At 49.8% G+C, this 20,068-nt stretch overlaps 1 protein-coding gene across 1 annotated transcript in view; it reads left to right on the top strand.

The window, feature by feature from the left end:
• The window catches only part of XYLT1 (xylosyltransferase 1), a 304,820-nt gene that overhangs the window by 170,013 nt on the left and 114,739 nt on the right, over nt 1-20,068 (top strand). Inside the window, exon 3 of the mRNA XM_070566664.1 lies at nt 445-955. Coding sequence (XP_070422765.1) covers nt 445-955 — 511 coding nt within the window. The remainder of the gene's footprint in view (nt 1-444; nt 956-20,068) is intronic.

The following is a 20,068-nucleotide window of genomic DNA, read 5'->3' as shown; positions in this document are numbered from 1 at the left end:
GATGTATATAATTCCACCAATATTTTCTCCCCTTATAACTTTATTATGACATTTCCAGCCCGTAAGTAAATCATCACAGTGTTCTCTGCTGGCGTTTAAACAGGAGGCTGGAACAAAATGTTCATAATCCAATGGCAGAGACTATCAAGGAAACTTCCTTGAAAGGGCGGTGGTGAGATTAATAACGAGCATCGAACATCATTGTCATAGAACCTTGGAGCTTGTAAAAGCCTTAGCTTCTGGTCGGAACATCTCATATTTTCAGATGGGGAAGCTGAGGTCCAGAGAGAGAAGTCTAACTTGAAGTTAAGCTCGTGGCAAAGGTAGGGCGTGAAGCCGGGGTCCAGCCTTCCAAACCTGCGTGCCCCACTCTCCAAGGGCCAGCCTCCTTAGCATGATCCTCACTAAAGTTTCTCATCTGTGTCTCTCTCCTGTCTTCTCCAGGATGCCTACTTCTCTCACCGGCCGAAAGAGAAAGTGCGGACCGACAGCAACAATGAGAACTCGGTCCCCAAAGATTTTGAGAATGTGGACAACAGCAACTTCGCACCCAGGACTCAAAAGCAGAAGCACCAGCCTGAGTTGGCAAAGAAGCCCCCAAGCAGGCAGAAGGAGGTTTTGAAACGGAAGCTGGAGCAGGAGGAGAAGGGGAAGGGACGTTCGTTGCCCGGGAAAGGCACCAATGAAGTGCTGCCTCCTGGTGAGAGAGCTGCAGTGAACAGTAGCCGAGGGAAGGATGTCCCCAGACAGCCCCACGCCAGGAAGAGCGGGGGCAGCTCCCCGGAGATCAAGTATGACCAGCCTCCCAAGTGTGACATCTCGGGCAAGGAGGCCATCTCTGCCCTGTCCCGCTCGAAGTCCAAACACTGCCGCCAGGAGATCGGAGAGACCTACTGCCGCCACAAGCTTGGGCTGCTGATGCCCGAAAAGGTCACTCGCTTCTGCCCTCTGGAAGGTAAGTTGCAGCCCCTGAGGCCGCAGAGGCATCTCCTCCTCCGTTCTTCCTCCTACTCAGTCCCATTCTGCCCACATGCTCAGGCTTTCTGAGAATGACCGCCCTCTTTTTCAGCCCCCAAATTGGGACAGGAGATCTGATTTGTTTCAGTACTCCCTGAGTTCTGAAGTCTTGTATAAAAAAAAAAGTTGTACCAAATCAAATTACCTTCTGTTATAGCTTTAACCGATTGCCCTTATGGCAAAGGATAAAATACGGTGAAATCAGGGCTGATGTGGAAGTTGTCAGAGGCGAGGTGATTGTATTGATATGGTTTGTTTTCTCTCTCAGCGGAATATCAGGATTAGAATTGACATGAATGTTGTTGTGATTGAATACGATTGGAAAGGTTTCTAATTGGTTGCGTTGACTTTGGAGGCTCTGAAAAAACAACCTTGCCATTTTCCTCCATCTCAAATTTCTTCCTTCCTCCCCTCTTTCCTTTCTTCCTTGTTTCTTTATTTCCTCCCTCCCTCTCTCTTTTCTCCCTCTCTCTCCCTCCCTCCTGCCCTGTGCTGGACAGTCTTCTGTGTGCTGATGACTAGTGATAAATCAGATTTCTCCCTGTGAGGCAGTGAGGGATCAGAGCAGTGACAGGGGTACTGGGTCCTCCGTGGTGTCGAGACATAAGGTCAGAGCGGCAGAAAAGCCAGCTGCAGAGCTGGCCCAGGGCAGCAGGATGGAAGGTGGGGGCTCTCAGTTGGTGGATTTAGAAGGCAGGAGGGGACACTTGGCCCAGTGTCCTCTTTACACTGAACAGATCCTTTGTTCTTCTGTCTCTCTTGATGGAAAAGGGCAGGGCATGGTGAGAATGGCTCCCTAAGAAAAGTAGGCCAGAAAGACCCCTAGGGAAATCTTAATCCACTTGTTCACTGGACAGATAAGAATGCGAGGCCCAGAGAGGGGAGGAGACTTATCCAAGGTCACACGATTAATTAGAGGCTGAACTTGAGCTAAAATTCAGCTCTCTTCACTTCAAACGCGAGCCTCTCTGTTGATGCTGGTCCCAGTATGGAGGATTTGGGTCGGGGGGATGCGGCCACGTGTGCTACGTGGGTAGCGAGAGGGCTGGCAGGATGCGCGGGAAGCCTTCCACACGGCCCCCTCTCGGTGGGGTGCAATGGGGACCACTCCAGCTGTTGATTCAAGTTCATCTGTATTGTTTGAGTTTTTCATAACAAATGTGTACCTATACAATACTTCCTTTTAAATAGTAAGGTTTGAAAAGAAAAGGTTCATTTCTCCTTTATCTAACCCTAATCGGAGCCGTCTGAGTGGTTCTCATCCATATTCTTGATGGGGCTCCGCAGACAGAGTGTAGGAGTAAGTGGAAGGAGATTTTTCCACGATCTTTTGTTTACCAGGGGGTGACCTGGCAAAGAAGTGTTGGAGGCCTGAATTGAATGCCTTTCCATGAAAATGATATTGGGCACTTGCTATATACCGAGGGTCAACTAGCTTTTTTCTGTAAAGGGCCAGAGAGTAAATATTAGCGGCTTGGCAGGCCCTGTACTCTCTGTCACAACCGCTTACCTCTGCCCTCGTGGCACGAAAGAGCTCTCGACAATGCATACGTAGATGCCCTTGGTTAGCTTCCCACAAAACTGTATTTATAAAAACAGACAGTGGGCTGGCTTTGGCCCCCGGGTCGTAGTTTGCTGACCCCTGCTGGATGTCAATCCTGCATCCTAGGATATACAACACTGTGCCTTGTATCACAGTGAATCCTTCCACAGCCCCACGAGGCAGGTCTGTTGTCAACCCATTTTGTTGATGAGGAAATCGAGGCTCAAAGAGGTTCACTACTTGGCCAGAGACGCATGGCTGGTAGATGGCGGAGGTGGTATTGGAACTCAGGTTATGGAGCCCGCATCCTTTCCGGTGAGCCTCTCCCTCTTCCGGAGGCAAAAGATTTCACTGTAGCGAAAATGGTCAGACCTCAAGGATGGCCTGCAGCCTGTAGGTTGTGTTTCCTTGTTGTCAGTATAGTCACGAGGAGAAGGGAGGGTGTTAATGGGGAACAAGAGAGTTGATGTTGTCAGGGGAGGCCAGGGGTTCCCAGGCTTCTCCTGGTCATCCTGAAACACCTCCAGCATGGTTCTGCAGTGTGAGTGTGCTGAGGGTCCGTCCCCCTGTGGCCTTTGCTGCATCAGCCAAGGTGGGGCACCCTCCCAGGACCTCTGAGCTGGTTAATAAGATTGGCATTTAAGAGCCATTGCACACCCAGCCCTGGCAATGCTTTAATTTGCTGCACCACGGCCTCCCCCTTTTGCAATAAATTTACTGTGAATAGACTAATTGCAAAATAACCCTAATTGGGTAGTTATCAATGAACAACTTCCCGTGGAACAAAACGGCTTACAATTAATAGCATTTAAGCCATAAACTATTCTTCTGCAGAAAGCTAAGATGTAATTACACCCCATACGGAGATTGTGTTCCCTTTCTGGAAACCATGACACCCGGATTTCCTTCTGCTTAGGAGGAATTTGAGCTCCAGCCCCGTGGTCCTTTTATTTCCTGCTAAATGAGGAAATGGAGGCGGGAGGGGAGGGAAATTCAATCTGTGCGTAAATATACATATACACAAATGCATACACACACAGATGTACGCGCTGTGCTTGTCATTTTGCCAAACTCAACATCACCCAAACTTCAGCCAATATGATGCCAGAAGTTGGATATAATTAAGGAAATAATCCCTTATGGCGTGAAGTCTGAAAAAGGCAGAGGAAGGAAATAGATTTGAAATGTTGACTTTCGTAAACGGCTCCTGCGCTTCCTACCTCTCCCACCCCTCCTGTCCCCTCGCCCCTGCACCACTCAAGGAGAAGGAAGAGTCTAGAAGCACAGGAGATGGTTTGCTACCTGTGGAGACTTTCCTTGCTGTCTGCTTCACACTCCCCCTCCTGGAGAAAGCAGCCTGAAGGTGACACTGGTTCTCACAAGAAAAGGACGGATCTGCGCACCATCCGCTGACAACTGCTAAGAATGAGGGGCAGTGAGGTTGGGGGCGTTCTATCTCATCAGCCCCCAAGGCTGGCCTCCGGGAGGATCATTTCTAACCCAAGGCAGCCTCTCCTTCCTCCCACAGCCTCCTGCGTTCACTGCAACTGCCAAGCCACCAGCCCCCACCCCTCCCCCATTCCCCCCCAGGCAGCCCCGCCCCCCCATCCCACCCCGTACAGTTTTCCTCGGCCTCCTGTCCCTTCCTTGGGCTCCAGCATCAGAGAGCCTCCAGTCCCTGCAGCTGGACCTCCCAGTGTTTCATGGAAATGGAAAGCCAAGGCTGGCCTGGGCTGGAAAAAGATGCTTTCCATCTGGAGATCTCCAGCTGCTGGGTTTTGAATCCTGGTTCTGCCTTTGCTAGCTGTGTGACCCTAACCTTCCGGTGCCTCAGCTTCCTCCTCTGTAAAATGGGCACAGATAACTCATATCCTATCCTCACAGAGCTATTGGCTGAAATGGGGTCACGAATACAAAACGCTCAGTGCAGAGGGGAGGAAGAGGAGAGTGGGCGTGTTTGGCTGATGGCAGTAGTGTTAGCAGTGGGGGTGGTCTAAACCAAGGGGGCATTGAGAAGAGGAATCAGGAGACAGCCTGCCTTGATGGTGACTTCCGGTGGCCCAGCCACGTCTCTCTGCTCTGTTCTTCAGACAGGGCCCCTCGTGCCTCAGGCACTCTCTCATGCTCATCCCAGCGCCCTCCGCTGTTGCCCTGCACCCCCCACTCCACCCCACCTTGTTGGGCTACCACCTCTTCCAGCTCTAGATCTCAGCCTAAATGCTGCTTCCTCAGGGAAGCCTTCCAGGACCACACCTTCCCCAGAAGCCCTGGCCTTAGGGGACACCGACTCTGATGGGGGGCAAATGTAGCTTTCCCAATAAAGACTGTTCAACCTGTAAGAGGCATTCTGGTGCTAGCTATTGCAACTTTTCTGCCTCGTTACCTTTAGAACAACTAACTGTCAGGAAGCTACCTCCAACGGCTCTCACGGGCCACCAGCCTCCCTCCATCTTGAGTTAAAATGTCCCGAGGAAGACCCCATGGTTACTCTGGTCCCCTCACACTTCTTCTCCCATTGCTGCGCCAGGTAAAGCCAGCACAGTGACAGCAGCCTGATGTCCAGGTGAAGAATGACAGATGAAAAGTGTGAGAAGGTCCAGAGAAAGCCATCGGCTGGGAGGGGGTGGCTGCACTTGAGCGGGAACTCGGGCCTGAGCAGCTGCGTCAGGTGAGGGTTCTCCGAGGAGTGGCGAACAAGGGCTGTGTCTTTCAAGTCAGCTGACCAGCTGCAGGGTTGCAAGCATTTGCACAGACTGGGGGAGCCGCTCAAGTATCGGGGTGAAGATGGACAGCAAGGGGGTTTCTGATAGAAGAGCAACTGTCCGTGCACCTGGCAACCCATCTTTACCCATCAGCCTTTGCAGGAGGCCAGAGGCTCTGGACAAATGGGCTTCTGGACAGGGGTGGCTGGGGGGAGGCTGGCCGCCTGCTGCAGAGAGAGACGGGCAGATGGCATCACCAGCTGCAGAAGGGCTGTCTCCTGTACGTCTCCACACCCTAGGGGCAGTGGGGTGACTACACGGCACGAGTAGCTGGCTTCCAGAAAGCATGGCTGGCAGCCTGGCAGGGAGGGAAAATGGAGACGTGGATGTCAGCTCGGCCACTCTGAGTGCCCCAGGGTATGTGCCTCAGTTTCCCTATCTATCAGCCAGAGACACTGCTTTTTCCCAGGTCTTTTGCTGTATCACTCGTGATGAGAAAATGAGGCAACAGCTGTGAAGAGCTAAAAGGCACCGCACTAATGGGGGTGGCGCGATGAAGCCAAGTTGATCCTCGCACAGCTTGGCCAAGCCGGTGGGGCTGCCTTGCTTTCCAAAAGGCCAGCTTTGCAGAGGACCCAGTCGGACCCTTTTTATCTCCTGCTGAGGAAGGCGCAAAGCCCACTAAAGAGGTTTCCAGTAACGGTTTGTTGGGGTTGGAGTAAACTAACCCCAAAGACCTTCCTTGAGCTTCCTAGGGAGGGGGGAAGGAGGCTGACCGTGGGTACTCCAGACAAGATCAGCAGACCCCATCCGTTGGTCACCCATTAAGTGCCAGGCAACGTCCAAGGCCAGGGCTCTGTGTACATTTTCTGTAAAAGGGCCGCAGAGTAAATAGGAGGCTTTGCAGGCCAGATGGTCTCCATCACAGCTACTCAACTCTGCCTGAAAACAGCCACAGACGATCCTTAAATAAATGCCCAGCCTGGCTGTGTTCCAATAAACCTTTATTGATGATCACTGAAATCGGAATTTCACATAATTTTCGTGGGTCATGAAACAGTATTCTTTTGCTTTTTTTGAACCGTTTAAAAATGTAAAAGCAGTGCTTTTAGGTCACAGGGGGTACCAAAACAGGCAGCCGTGGACTGGAGTTTACCGATCCTTGTTCTAGAACCGGAGGATGTAGTAGTGAGGGAAATCGGAGGGTGCTTTGTCCCTCAGGGCCTCTCCCTGCGCAGCTTGGTGTGCGGTGTCCATTGACATAAGATGGACGGTGACTCCGGGAGGTGTGCAGGGCGATGGCTCCACCTGCAAGGAGCTCCTGCCTAATAGGAGCCATCAGAGATGACAAGCAAACCAATAGACCTATGGTCCAGGGTGTGGTAAGAGCTGTGAAGACAACACAGCAGTGGGAGAGGACAGAAGAGGGGGACGTTTTTAGGTAGGTAGCCACAGATGGCGTCTTTGAGGAGCGAGTGATGGCAGTGTCACAGGGGAAGAGGCAACAGTCCGAGCAAACAGCCTGGCATGTTCCAGAAGCATCCAGGTCAGTGTGGCTGAAGCAGAGGGAGCAGTGAGGAGAACAGAAGGGGATGGGATCCGATCCGAGGGGACAGGCAGGCCGTGGTGAGGAGTCCAAACATGAGGGAGCCATTGGAGGAACTGAACAGAGTTTTAACATCGTCTGTTTTCATTTTGGGGGACTTTGTTTACTTTGTGCTACTTTTTAAAAAATTTGTGTTCTTTTATTTTGTTGTGGTAAAAAAGCTTAACATGAGATCTACCCTCTTAACGGGTTTTTAAGTGCACAGTACACCGTTGCTATATATAGACACAGTGTTGTGCCGCAGATCTCCAGAACTTATTCATCTTGCTCAGCTGAAAGTCTATACTCATTGAACCCCATTCCCCATCGCCCCAGCCCCTGACGACCACCATTCTACTCTCTGCTTCTGTGAGTGTGACTATTTTGATGCCCCTGTGTAAGTGGAACCATTCGGTGCTTGTCCCTCCCCGACTGGCTTAGTTCACTCAGCATAATGTCCTCCAGCTTCATCCATGTTGTTGCACATTGCAGAATTTCCTTCCTATTTGAGGCTGAATAATATTCCATTGGAAGTCTATACCATATTTTCCATTTCTTCATCCATCAGTGGACATGTAGGTTGCTTTCGCATCTTGGCTATTAGGCATAGTGCTGCAATGAACGTGTGCGTGCTAAGTACCTCTTTGAGATCCTGATTTCAGTTCTTTTGACCCTGTCCCCAGTGAGCTGTCACCTCCCACTGATGAGGATGGCTGTTATCAAAAAAAAACAGAAGACAACAAGTGTGGGCAAGGATGTGGAGAAATTGGAACCCTTGTGTACTGTTGGTGGGAATGCAAAATGGCACAGCCACTACAGAAAACAGTATGGAGGTTTCCCCAAAAATGAAAAGTAGATACGACATTGATCCAGCAATCGCACTTCTGATCTGATTTAGCTTTAGGGAAGGACTAGAAACAGGGGAATTGTGGGGAAGTTTTTACAGTGGTCCCAGTGAGAAGATGGGGTCGTAGGAAAACACTGTTGGGCTTGGCCAATGAACTGGATGGAGGTGGCCATGAGTTGGTGTTCAGAGCTCAGAGATTTCTTTTGGGCACAAAGACCACTCACACCTGATCTTTCAGCAAACACTGATTGAGCGCCTGCTGTGTGCTAGGCAGCTGTGGCCAATAGATACCCAAGGTCCTCCACTGGGAGGTGAGTCCCAATGGGCCAATTCCACTTTGCCTTTTCCTTCTAAAGTGCTACAGTGTGTCCCCACCCCCAGCAGTCTTGGAATCATAAAGAAAGCCAGCTGCCACCCACAAGGCTTTTTAGGAGGCTAATTCTATAGTTCTGGGAAGTATCGTAAATGCCCCTTCACCTCCCTCCCCAGCCCCTCCTGTTCCCCCAGGAGTGTTCTCCCAGCTGCACGGTTCTGCCATTCACTTTAACACTTGTCATTAGGCTGTGTTTGTTCCCTGACTGGCATGCCTGGAAGTGAAGCTGAAAGGTTTAGGTGGAAAGAAGATGCAAACACGAGCCCCCGAAGGAGCGTGATTAACGCCTTTCCCGGTCCTCATCCGGGACACCCTTTCGGAAACTTCATGCGTAAATAAGCACTTCTCAGGCGGAGTGTATTTGAGACAAGAGGATCACGGTTAGATGGATTTTTTTCCTTCTCATGTGCTCACAATGACATCTATAGACTAGGGGATTGGGAGCGTGTTGATAACCCGGCATTCGGGGACCACTGCTTGGAGCAGCTCAGCGGAGAGCCTGACTAATCGGCCTCCCTTTTGTTCGAGGCTAGAAGGAAGCTTTGGGCAAAGGGGTGACGCTCCTGAGTTTCCGGGTGGCGGGGTGGAGCCTGGGTGTTGGGCCAGCCCTGGAGTTCATGGATGCCTGTACCCACTGCTCCCCCGGTGACCCTCCCCTTAGCACCGCCTCCTCCCTCCCTCCCTCCCTGAAGCAGCACGTGGAGACACTGGCAGGCCAGCCTTCATTGCCAGGAATGTCGCAGGCAATTGGGGATTACTCGTCATTCAGGTTCTACCCTTGGCAAGTTCCTTTTTTAATAAGTCAGAGCAGAATCACCTATTCTTCTAGACCTTGGCATCGTGCTAGACACTCGTAAGTATCTGCTGCTCGATGAGCGAATGAATGAACCCCTGATGTTACATCCTCTCACTTTTGTGCATCTCAGTGACAATTTAGGAGAACCCGGGGGATACCCGTGGAACTCATCCTCAATGTGAACATCATTCTTCCCCTTAGCATACTTAAATATGTGAAATTTGTTTCATTTGTTTGACAAATACGTGTCGAGCAGCTAGCCCACACCAAGCGTGGTGCTCATACTGGGATAGATGAGCAAGAGAGACGAGACCTGACTTCATGGAGCTTACAGTCCCGGGAGGGGCAGGCAACAAACACAAGGATGCAGGATGCTGGCAAACTGTCGTATGCATGAAGGGAGGAAGAGCAAGGAAGTCACGGGGCCATCTCTAAGGGACCCAAAGAGCAGTGGGTAAAAAAAATCCAGAGATGGATTCGGTCTCGTTATGGAAGAATGTGCTAAGTATTCATGCGGCCCCCAAATGGAATGGCTGCTAGTCTTTGGATATACTGAGTTCATTCATTCATTCGTTCATTCGTTCAACTAACATTTATTGAGAAGCTCCTATGTGCCAGGCACTGTTTTAGGTGCCGCGGAAACAGCAATGAACAAAACAGATAACTGTCTTCGTGGAGTTTACATTCTAGAAGGGGATGACAGGTCATTGACACATAAAAAGGTAAAAGATATCCTGTATCTGAGGCTGATAGGTGTTCGGGAGCAAACTCAAGCGGGAAGGAGGGCCATGCCGGACGGGGCAGGTGTGATGGGGACCCGCAAAGAGGCCCTGCGGCTGGAGCAGGGGATGGGGGCCTCGCAGACCTGTGGGGATTTTGTCTTGACTGGCGTGACTTGGGGGAGCCCCTGGAGGGGTTTCAGAAGGGTCAGGGTGGGGGTTCTGATCTGACGTGTTTGGTAGGATCTCCCTGGCTGCTGTGTTGATAGTAGGATGTAGGGTGAGCACAGAAGCGGGAAGAACCCTTGGGAATCCGCTGTTCTGATACAGGAGCCCTGGTGAGGGTGGGAGCGAGCAGGCGGAGCTGTCCTCCATAGGGCCACAGCGTGTGCTCTCAGATGGCACATGGCCCGCGAGGAAGCACCCCCTGCTGTTTTCGGTCTCTGTGCCATCCCCGCCCTTCGGATGTCAGGGCTCCGTCTCCCTCATCCTTAAGTACCCAGTGCTCCGCACGTCATAGGCCTCAGTCTTAGCGTCACTGGGTGAGAGGACAACACAGTTGTTTTGAGCTTCAGTGGCTCAGCCTCCCCGCCCCTGGGAGGAGGCCTGTATGCCCTGGAAAGTGATGGGAATGGAGCATTTAGAAATCTCTGTGCAGGTGCCATTCTGGCTTGGCCCAGCCGCCAACTGGGGGCTGAAATGTATGACCCCAGCTCCCTTCCACATTCACTCACTCAACAGGTGTTCATCAAGCATCCACTGTCAAAGTCGGGCACTAGGTTTGGGGTATTCCCTGGGGAGGAAGACCGACAGAATCCCTGTCCTCATGGAGCGTGCAGCCTGTTAAAGATGGAGACCCATGTATCAAATGATCACAGAAATAAATGCAGAATTGCAACAGCAATAGCTGCTTCTGCAGACACGTGGTTGCATTTTAGTTGAGCTGAGAGTTAACTAGGGGAAGGGCGGGAGGGGGAACATTCCAGAACAAGGGTGCATCCTGTGCAAAGGCCCTGAGGCAGGAGGAGGAGTAGGGAGGTTGAGGAACTAACAAGACTACCAGGGGAGCTCTGAGTCTTACCAGGAGGGTCAGTCTGTTGTCTTCCCTGTCAGATTTTAATTCCTAAAATTGCTGGGTTCAGATGATCCAGGTCTTTGCCATGAGCGAGGGGAATGGAGCAGAGATGTTTTTTGGAACCAAACTGAAGTCTCCAGAGAGCCAAGGGGAGATCAGGCCAAAGAGGGCAAGGCTCAGGAGAGGAGGCTAAAGAAAATACTGTGTTTGAGAATACTTTAATTATTCTCTCTATTCGACCAGCAAATCGTTACCAACCACCTGTTACAAATCAGCAATGGATTACTGGTTCTGGAAGCCTCCAGGCTGGGCAGGGGGGACCCACTTCCACGGCAGGGCAGTTTGCGATGCTTGCCTCAGCTTCCATGAGTTCTTGCCCAGAAACCGCCCCAGGATGAGGCAGAGAGTGGTGACTCACAGAGGACAGAGTTCTTGCCTTGTGAGCCATTCCTTCTTTTGGGTGCAGCTGGTTAAGTGTCAGCCACCCAGGGCCCTGAAAACGGACCTCGTGCAGAAAGAGAGGGCCCAGGCATGGCCCTGCTAGTGGCCTGTGGATGGAAGTGCTAAAGGAAAGGACCAGCCAGTCCCTCCTTTGTGCACAAACCGGCGAAACCAGCTTGCTCTTTCTCCTCTCAAATTTGTTCATGGTCAAGGGTTAGGAGTTCCTTTCAACATCGCTTCCTTCTGGAAGTCTTCTGTGATTCCCTCCCCACGCTCCACCTCCCCAAGGCTCCAGGAGGTGCCCAGACTGTGTACCCCCAAATCACCTTAGCTGCTCCCCTCTGGCGTGCACATCACATTATGCTGGAGTTGCCAGAGTCGTCTGCAGCCCCCCCTCAGGCACGAGGCCGCGTCCAGTCTGGCATCACCGTCGTATCTCTAGCCCCTGCACAGAGCCTGGGACATGCACGTGTGTTGGCATGTCCTTAATGCCCGGCACAGAGCTCAGCACCTAACATGCGTCATCTCATCGAGCCTCCCCCACGGTCCTGGAGAAAAGTGTGTTCCCTAACCCCATTTTACAGATGGGGAAATGGAGCCTTGGAGAGGTCAAGTAGCTGGTCCAGAGTCACAATTGCCAGTGGCAGACTTCGCACTGAAACCCAGTTCTGCCTGACTTTCAGACCCATGTTTTAGCGTCTCTGCTGTGTCGCGCCTTTAGTAATGTGTCGAGTGACTAATCGAGTTTCGCCAAAGACGAAGGGAAATGCAGAGCAAATGTTAACACCTTTCTCCAGCTGTTCATTCCTCTCCTGCCCTGCTCCCGAAAAGAACAGGGCGCTGAGGTCCCGTACAAGAACTTGTGCTTAAATCATTATGCTATCTAGGGGCTACTAAGTGCCCGAGATCATCCTAAGCATTTTAGCCATATTAGATCATTTATTCTTATAACAACTCTGTAATCCAGGAAACTGACACACAGGGGGCGAAGAAACCTGCACAGAATCGTACATTTCATCGGCAGCACAGCCAGGCTCTGAGCTCAGAGACTTTGATGCCAAAGGCTAGTGCTCAACCACTGCGCTTTGCTGCCCATAGCAGTAGCTGCCTTTTGGCTGAAGGAAGCTTTGTATAGCTTCTTCCTCGAGCTCTCTCTGTCTGTTGCAGAGATCCATGCAGCCAGGTAATTCTCCCGCTTCTGGAGGGGGCTGATCGCATCCAAGACCCTCAGGACCCGCCTGCGAAGCCGTCTTGGGTGAAAAATAGTTGGCTGCAGTTGCCTCCCGTTTCCCAGCTGGTTTCTAGTCGCTGTGGTATATTTGTGTTAGTGTAAAAATGACAAAGCAATAATTTTTCATTGTATCCTTCAGTCACCCATGAGAGATTGGGTTTAGGACACAATTTATTACCCCGTGGAATTGAATCCAATTTTTAACACCATGTCAGCCATTCTGGTATTAGAGCCTTTTAATGGCTGTGAAATTTATACAATGATAAAGTAATTTAAAACATATGTAGGAAGAACATGAGGCAAATTGATGTGTATAGAACGCTTGGTAAAAATTGAAGAGGAGATAAACAGGGAAAATGGTGATTGATTAGGGGAGGGCTGAAATGGTGCTCACTTTGATAAATTCTTAATGGTGAAATTAGTAAACTCATTTATTCTTCGGAATTTCGAGGAGGGTTTATGTTGCCCTAAATCAGAGTCGAGGATGAGCCACAAAGTGCAAATTAAATCGCTCACCTCAGAGCGCCGCTCGGTTAGAGCGAAAAGCCACCTGAGCAACGGGGAGGCTGCCAGGAGCCCGTCCCTGGTCGTGTTCCAAGCGGCCAAAGTGAAAAGATGCCTAGAAGACAGGCCAGCGGGAGGAAAAGCAGAATTTTTTAAAAATTTTTCAAACTTGCTCAAATACTGTAGAAAGTGTGCTTGCTACAATCTCTTTAATTGTTCAAACAAGATGCTATACATTCTCATTATTTTAAAAAAAGCAAAAACACTACAGATAGAGTGAAAATCCACCTTGACGAGTCCCGTCTGAGGGACAATCACCGCAAGTGTGTTTTTGTTTTCCTTTAGATCTTTAAACCGACACCTGCACCAAGAGAGCTTGGTTTTGTGCTGGGAGTTTATTATATATTATAGGAAACTGATGCATGAATCTGGAACTTGCAAAAATATTGAATGTGGTTTGAGGATGGGAAAATTAAAAAATTATATGAAACTGATAGATAGTTCTGGAAATTGCTTTCTTCATTTGGACATGTATCTAGGTCTTAGACCTGCATCCTTATCAGGAGATAGAGACCTAAGTCTCGAATTCTGTTTTTTTCCAATATAATGTTTATTTTTCCATTCTTTTGTACTGCCGATATAATTCTTTGTAATGGCTGACCATTACTCTGGAGTATGGCTACACCACCGTTTAACTAGTTATTCCCCTATTGCTGAACATGTAGGTTGTTGCTAGTTTTTTGCTATATTGAGTGACTATTTTCTCAGTTCTCCCAAAGATAGGGCATAACTGGTACCATTCTGGGGGCATCGGTGAAAAGCGAATGTGCTGCAATGATGCATGCCTCAGGACATTAGAGCTTCATTCTCTTGGGGACCCTGAGTTGAGACTGGCTGCCAGGATCACTAGTGTTAATGCAGAGGCTGGCTCTAGGAAGTGCTTGATAAAAGTCAGCTCTTCCATTCTGGGTGTGTACCCAAAAGATGTGAAAACAGGATCTTGAGATATCTAAACCCCCGTGTACATAGCATCATTATCCGTAAGAGCCAAAGACGGAAGCGACCCAAGTGTCCATCAGTGAATGGATAAACAAAATGTGTCCTATCCATACAATGGGATATTATTCAGCCTTTAAAAAGGAAGGAGATTTAGGGGCTGGCCCCGTGGCCTAGGGGTTGGGTTTGCGCACTCCACTGCAGGCGCCCCAGTGTTTCGTTGGTTCGAATCCTGGGCGCGGACATGGCACTGCTCATCAAACCATGCTGAGGCAGCATCCCACATGCCACAACTAGAAGGACCCACAACGAAGGATATACAACTATGTACCAGCGGGCTTTGGGGAGAAAAAGGAAAAAAATAAAATCTTTAAAAAAAAAAAAAAAGAAGGAGATTTTGGCATGTGCTATCACGTGGATGAGCCTAGAGGACATTATGCTCAGTGAAATACGCCAGTCACAAGAAGACAAATACTTCCTGATTCCACTTATATGGGGTCTGTGGAGCAGTCAAATTATTAGAAACAGAAAGTAGAATGGTGGCTGCCAGGGGCTGGGGGGAGGGACGAGGGGAAGCTGTTGTTTACTGGGTGGAGTTTCGCTTTTGCAAGATGAAAGAGTTCTAGAGACTGGGTGCACGACGTTGTGAATATGCTTAACACTACTGAGCTGTACACTTAGAAGCGGCTAAGATGGTCGATTTTATGCTAGGTGTATTTTACCGCAATTAAAAATAAAAAGCTAGCCTCACTCTAACCCAGTGAGGTAAGCTTCATCCACCCTGTTTTCTCGACGAGGATCCTAAGACTAAGCAAGGCTGGGTGATTTGTCCAAGGTCTACACACACAGCCAGGGTACACAGAGAGTGCTCATTAGACTGGCCGCCTTAGGCACGGTCCCAGTTAGAAGAGTCTTGGGGTCTGGATAAGGCGTTTCATCCTTATCCTAGGGTACTAGGGAGCCATTGATGGGTTTTGAGCAGGAACAGTGGCATGATCTGATTTGTGCTTTGTAACAGGGATTGGCAAACTTTCCATAAAAGGCCTGATAGTAAATATCTTAGGCTTTGCAGGGCATAAAAGGTCTCTGTCTTAACTACTTAACTCAATTTGCGAAGAATATGTAGATTAATGTGAATGGCTGTGCCATTAAATAAAACATTTAGGGGGCTGGCCTGGGGGCCGAGTGGTTAAAGTTCCGTGCACTCCGCTTCTGCTGCCCAGGTTCACCAGTTCGGACCCCCAGCGCAGACCCACTCTACTCGTCTGCCATGCTGTGCATGCATCCCACATACAGAGTAGAGGAAGACTGACAACGGATGTTAGCTCAGGGCTAATCTTCCTCACCAAAAAAAACCCCACACTATTTACAAAACAGACCCAAGGGCCGTAGCTTGCTGACCCCTGCTTCCGAGCGAGCTGTCTGTGCCCTTTCAGCTGTGGTAGGTCAGGAAGAGAATTGCAGAAGGCACAATACTTAACCTGCCTCTTCTGCACCGTGCGGCTAAAAGCATCACCCATGTCATAACCTGGAAGTTGGTAAGTGCCTCCTAAGGAAGCTGCCACCCGCCACCCGTGGCCCATAGGTCCCATCCTAGGTGAAGCCTCTGCCCCCCTCAACTCACACTGAAAACTCCCAGGAGGGAGGACCCTGACAAGGTGACCTGGAGACCCAGCAAAGCTGCTGCAGCCAGGCCAGGCATGAAGGAGCCGCGGCCTCGGCTTGTGCTACTCGGTTTGACAGTGTTGTTTGTTTCAAGACTTTATGAGCATCGCAGCCGGGAACCCAGAGAATTTAGAGGCACTGTTGCCATTGCTTTCTCAGCCTAGACCTCAAAGGGCAATTAACCTGTTATCCAGGCCTCCCTCCCTCCCCTTGTTTATTGCTGTGAACACAGGAAATGCACTATTAAGGTGCACAAAACACTATCAAGGAATTTAACAGTAATTTAAAAGGCTCTATGGGGAGGACCCCAGTGGCTGATTAATAATGCATTTGCAGAGCAATAAAGACTCCAGTAGATCAGTAGAGCTGGGCCTCCAGCCTTTATTTATGCATCTGGAATCCTATGAGGCTCCTCCCCCCGGGGGCGTCTATGTTGGGGCTTGCTGACTCGTGTTACATTGGGCAGGATCCTAGTGAAACTGAGAGTTGCAGAAAGGGTACTGCAGCTAGGTGCCACCTGGATGGTGGTCAAGGACACGGGGTTCTAACCTTTGGGATTCTGAAGATGAATCCTGTTTCTACCAGAGGATAGCTGTGGAACCGCAAGCGTGCTGTTAAACCTCTTCACGCCTCATTGTTCCCTTATGTAAAATGGGACTCATGGTGGCATCTGCCTCATGGGTTCTGTTAAATGACACGATGCGTGTAAAACACGTAACAAGGTACCTGACAGGTGCAGAGTAGGCGCTCATTCAGTGTCACCTGTCTTGTTTCCATCATCATCCTTCGGATTAACGTTCCCGTCTGAGGAGCTCAGGTGACGGAGGCTGGCTCAGGCTTATTTTTGAAGAGATTAAAAAAGTCAGTTCTCATTTTCACATCGCGCCCAGCACTGAGACCTTTCAGTTCTATCTCCTGAATATCACTCCCTGGTCCATTTCTCTCTGTCTTCTCTGCAACCTCCCTGGCCAGGTTGCCAACATCTCTTGTGTGAATTGTGCCGATACGTACCTAACACGTCTTCTCGCATCTATGCGGCCGCAGCTCCCACCTCCCACCGGGTCTGCCAAGTGATTCTCCATTCTGCATCCAGAGTGTTTTCCTTCAGATGGACTTTGAACGTGGCTTCTCGTCTGCTGAAAACCCACCAAACACTGCCCGTGGCACCAAGTGCGAATCCACCTCCTTACAGTGGCCTTTGGGGCGCCTTGTGATCTGCCCGACCTCTCTCTCCAGCCTCATTTTCTGTCATTCTCGCCCCTCCTCCCACCATGGCTCACCGTGCCAAGGATCCCCAGCATCCTGCAGCCTCTAGAAAAAGTAGGCTTCAGCCTAAGGCTTTCCCACATGCTGGTCCCCCTGTCCAGACACTGTTCTCATGTCTTTCTTGGCGAGCTCACGTCTTTCCTTGGATCTGAGCTTAAATCCAGTTATGTTTTCTTAGGGGACCTTGACTTTTCTTTTACAGAATTTATTCAAGTTTGTAACATACGTGTATTTGTGTGGTTGCTTGTTTAGCATCTGTTTTCCTAATTAGACTAAAATATCCAGGAAGGTAGGTTCTGTATTTTTATGCACTACTTATCCCACCTTACACAGAATAGATGCCCAGGATGGATGGATGGATGGATGGATGGATGGATGGATGAACAGATGGGTAAATGGATGGATGGATGGATAGATGGATGGATGGCTGGATGGATGGATGGGTGGATGGATGGGTGGATGGATGGATGGGTGGATGGATGGGTGGATGGATGGATGGGTGGATGGATGGATGGCTGGATGGATGGGTGGATGGCTGGGTGGATGGATGGGTGGATGGATGGGTGGATGGATGAACAGATGGGTAAATGGATGGATGGATGGATAGATGGATGGCTGGCTGGATGGATGGGTGGATGGATGGATGGGTGGATGGATAGATGGATGGCTGGCTGGATGGATGGGTGGATGGATGGATGGGTGGATGGATGGGTGGATGGCTGGGTTGATGGATGGATGAAAAAATGGGTGGACGTATGAACGGATGAAAAGATGAGTGAATTAGACAGATAGATGGATAGATGGATGGACTATAGGAGTTGAAATCTGCAGGTGGAGAGTCCACTAAGCATGCTTTTGGGATAGTCCAGGTAAGAAACGAGGATGAGTTCAATTAAGAAAGAGGAAAGCTTGGATCTGAGAATAATTCAGGAGGCAAATTTGTCAGAACTTGGCAGTTGGTTGGCAGTCGAGATGACGGATGGAGAGGAATCAAAGGAGACACCTGGATCGTTCATTAGAGTGACTGGCTGGTGTTGATAGGACCACTTGAAATGGACAATTTACCATTTACCACGTCTGGAAAATAGGGCTGATGACTGTACCCGCCCCACTATTGTGAAGGTTAGTAAGAGAATGTAATCTCCTCGGCTATTTTGCAAAAGCCGAGACTAGGAAGTTTCCGAACTGAACTGGAGTCCAGTTCAGGTGGAGCTTTGGAGACAGGAAGAACAGCTGTGCAAAAGTCCTGAGGTAGCCAAGCAATTGGCGTGACTGAGAACAGAAAGGAGAGGTGGACGGCCAAAGCTTAGTAAGCAGTGGCAGGTGCAGTGGGCCATGAAGACAAAGAGGAGAGCGGGGCTCTGGCCATGCGGGGACCTTGGAGGCCATGACAAGGAATTTGGAATTTTCCAAATTAGTGGGGTCCAACGGTATCACAAAACCCACGCCTGATTTCTCAAAGTCATGGGTCACTTAAGTTCTCTAAGACAGGAGTCCTCCATCCAAATGGGCCTGCAGCCTGCTTTTGTAAAACCACGGCCACACCCATCGTTTAGGTATTGTCTGTGGCCTCTTTCCAACCTCCAGAGCAGAGTGAGTCCTTGCAGCAGACGCTGTTTGGCCCCCAAACCTCAGCTGTTTACAGTCTGTCCCTTTATGGAAAATGCTGACCCCTGTTCGACGACAAGCTCCTGCTTGCTATGCCCAGTGTGTCTGCCAGCATTTTACAGGTTTGCCGTAGCCTTCAAAACTGATTAATAGGAATAAATTACAAATTTAACAAGGAACGACTAAGACTTGTTTCTGCAGCATTTTGGTTGACTTTCAGGGATGGGGTGGATGCATAGAAAAGTCAGAGGAAAAAACGCTCTGATTTCAACTCGTCGTAGAAAACTTCCAGCCTGTGTCCCAGATACACCTACACTCGCTGGAAAGATGCTGTATGGAGGTGGGATGCCTGACACATGACAGATGCTCAATAAGTGTTTGTTGAATGGCTAATGAATGAACAATGACCTTCAGAGGGGTTTGGAGCTGGCCTCCCACCTGCAATGCTTTAGTAGTGACTTGGAAATAAGGGCAAAGACTTGCCAGCACTTTCCTGCCTTTTTCCTGGGCCATCAGCTAGCTTGTCCAGAACTGGCTAAATATAGTGTCACCCAGGTGACACCAGAGGAGCCCCTGAGTTTTGCCAACAGACGGCACACAGCATTGACACTTCCATGGTCTCACAGGGAGCGGAATTGGGCCCAAATGAATACTGGATCATCACTGTAAAATGCTGGTGAGGGATGGTGATGATTCCTGTCTCCGGATTCTAATTACACCTCTGCGTGTCGCAGGAAGGAAGAGACCCGTAGCCACAGGCACGCTTCACAGCTGATCTGAAACCCAACGCGGCTCTAATTACACGTGCACTTCCGGAAGCCGTGAGAAAGGTCCTGAAAAGCTGATTCACCACCTGTCGGGACAAAGGGCATTGATCTTAGACCTCCAACCTCCCTGGTGCCTTCAACCCGGACTCATGGCTGTGACACGGGCCTCGGGAGGGGAGGGCAGAAGTTGCGGCAAGGCACGCCAACTTGTGGGGTGAGAAATTTCCATTTGGGAAAAAAAGTGAATAATTTCTCTAATATATCTTCAGCTTCTTTCCGGACTGAGAAGGAGGAAAAAAATACTGAAAAACATGGATCTGATCTTGGAGCTCCTCCAAATAATAGTAATAATAACGGGAAGTGTTTTTTATTGAGTACCATTATTTCTACTTATAGACATTAAAGGGTGAGGAGCATCAAGCTTTATTGTGAAACAACATTCTTACACATGCTTGGATCTTTAATCTTTTCAATCCCCGAATGAGATTCGCCTGAAGGTGGTTCTTCATCTGACACACTTTCTGCCTTGAACAGTAACTTAAATTGTGGTGAGTTCCAAATGAGGCTTCTTCTCAGAGTCCCAGAATTCTACCCTCCATTGCTGGGTAGATATGATGGGTTGCATTGTTTCCCCAAAAAGGTGTTGAGGTCCCAACACCCAGTGCCTGTGGATGTGACCTTATTTGGAAGTAGGGTCTTTGCAGGTGATCTAGTGAAGATGAGGTCACTGGGACGGGCCTCTGATATGACTGATGTTCTCAGAAAAAGGGGAAATTTGGATACCGAGACAGACGCACACGGGGAGAGTGCCCTGGAACATGACGGTGGAGAGCGGGGTGATGCATCTCCAAGCCAAGGAATGCCAAGGATTGCCAGCAACCCACCGGAAGCTAGGGGAGAGGTGTGGAACAGACTGTCCCTCACAGCCCTCGG

This window comes from Equus przewalskii, chromosome 12 (assembly GCF_037783145.1).
Source record: "Equus przewalskii isolate Varuska chromosome 12, EquPr2, whole genome shotgun sequence".
NCBI classification, from domain to species: Eukaryota; Metazoa; Chordata; class Mammalia; order Perissodactyla; family Equidae; genus Equus; species Equus przewalskii.
Note: the sequence above shows the minus strand (reverse complement) of the source record. Positions and strands in the feature narration are given on the sequence as shown.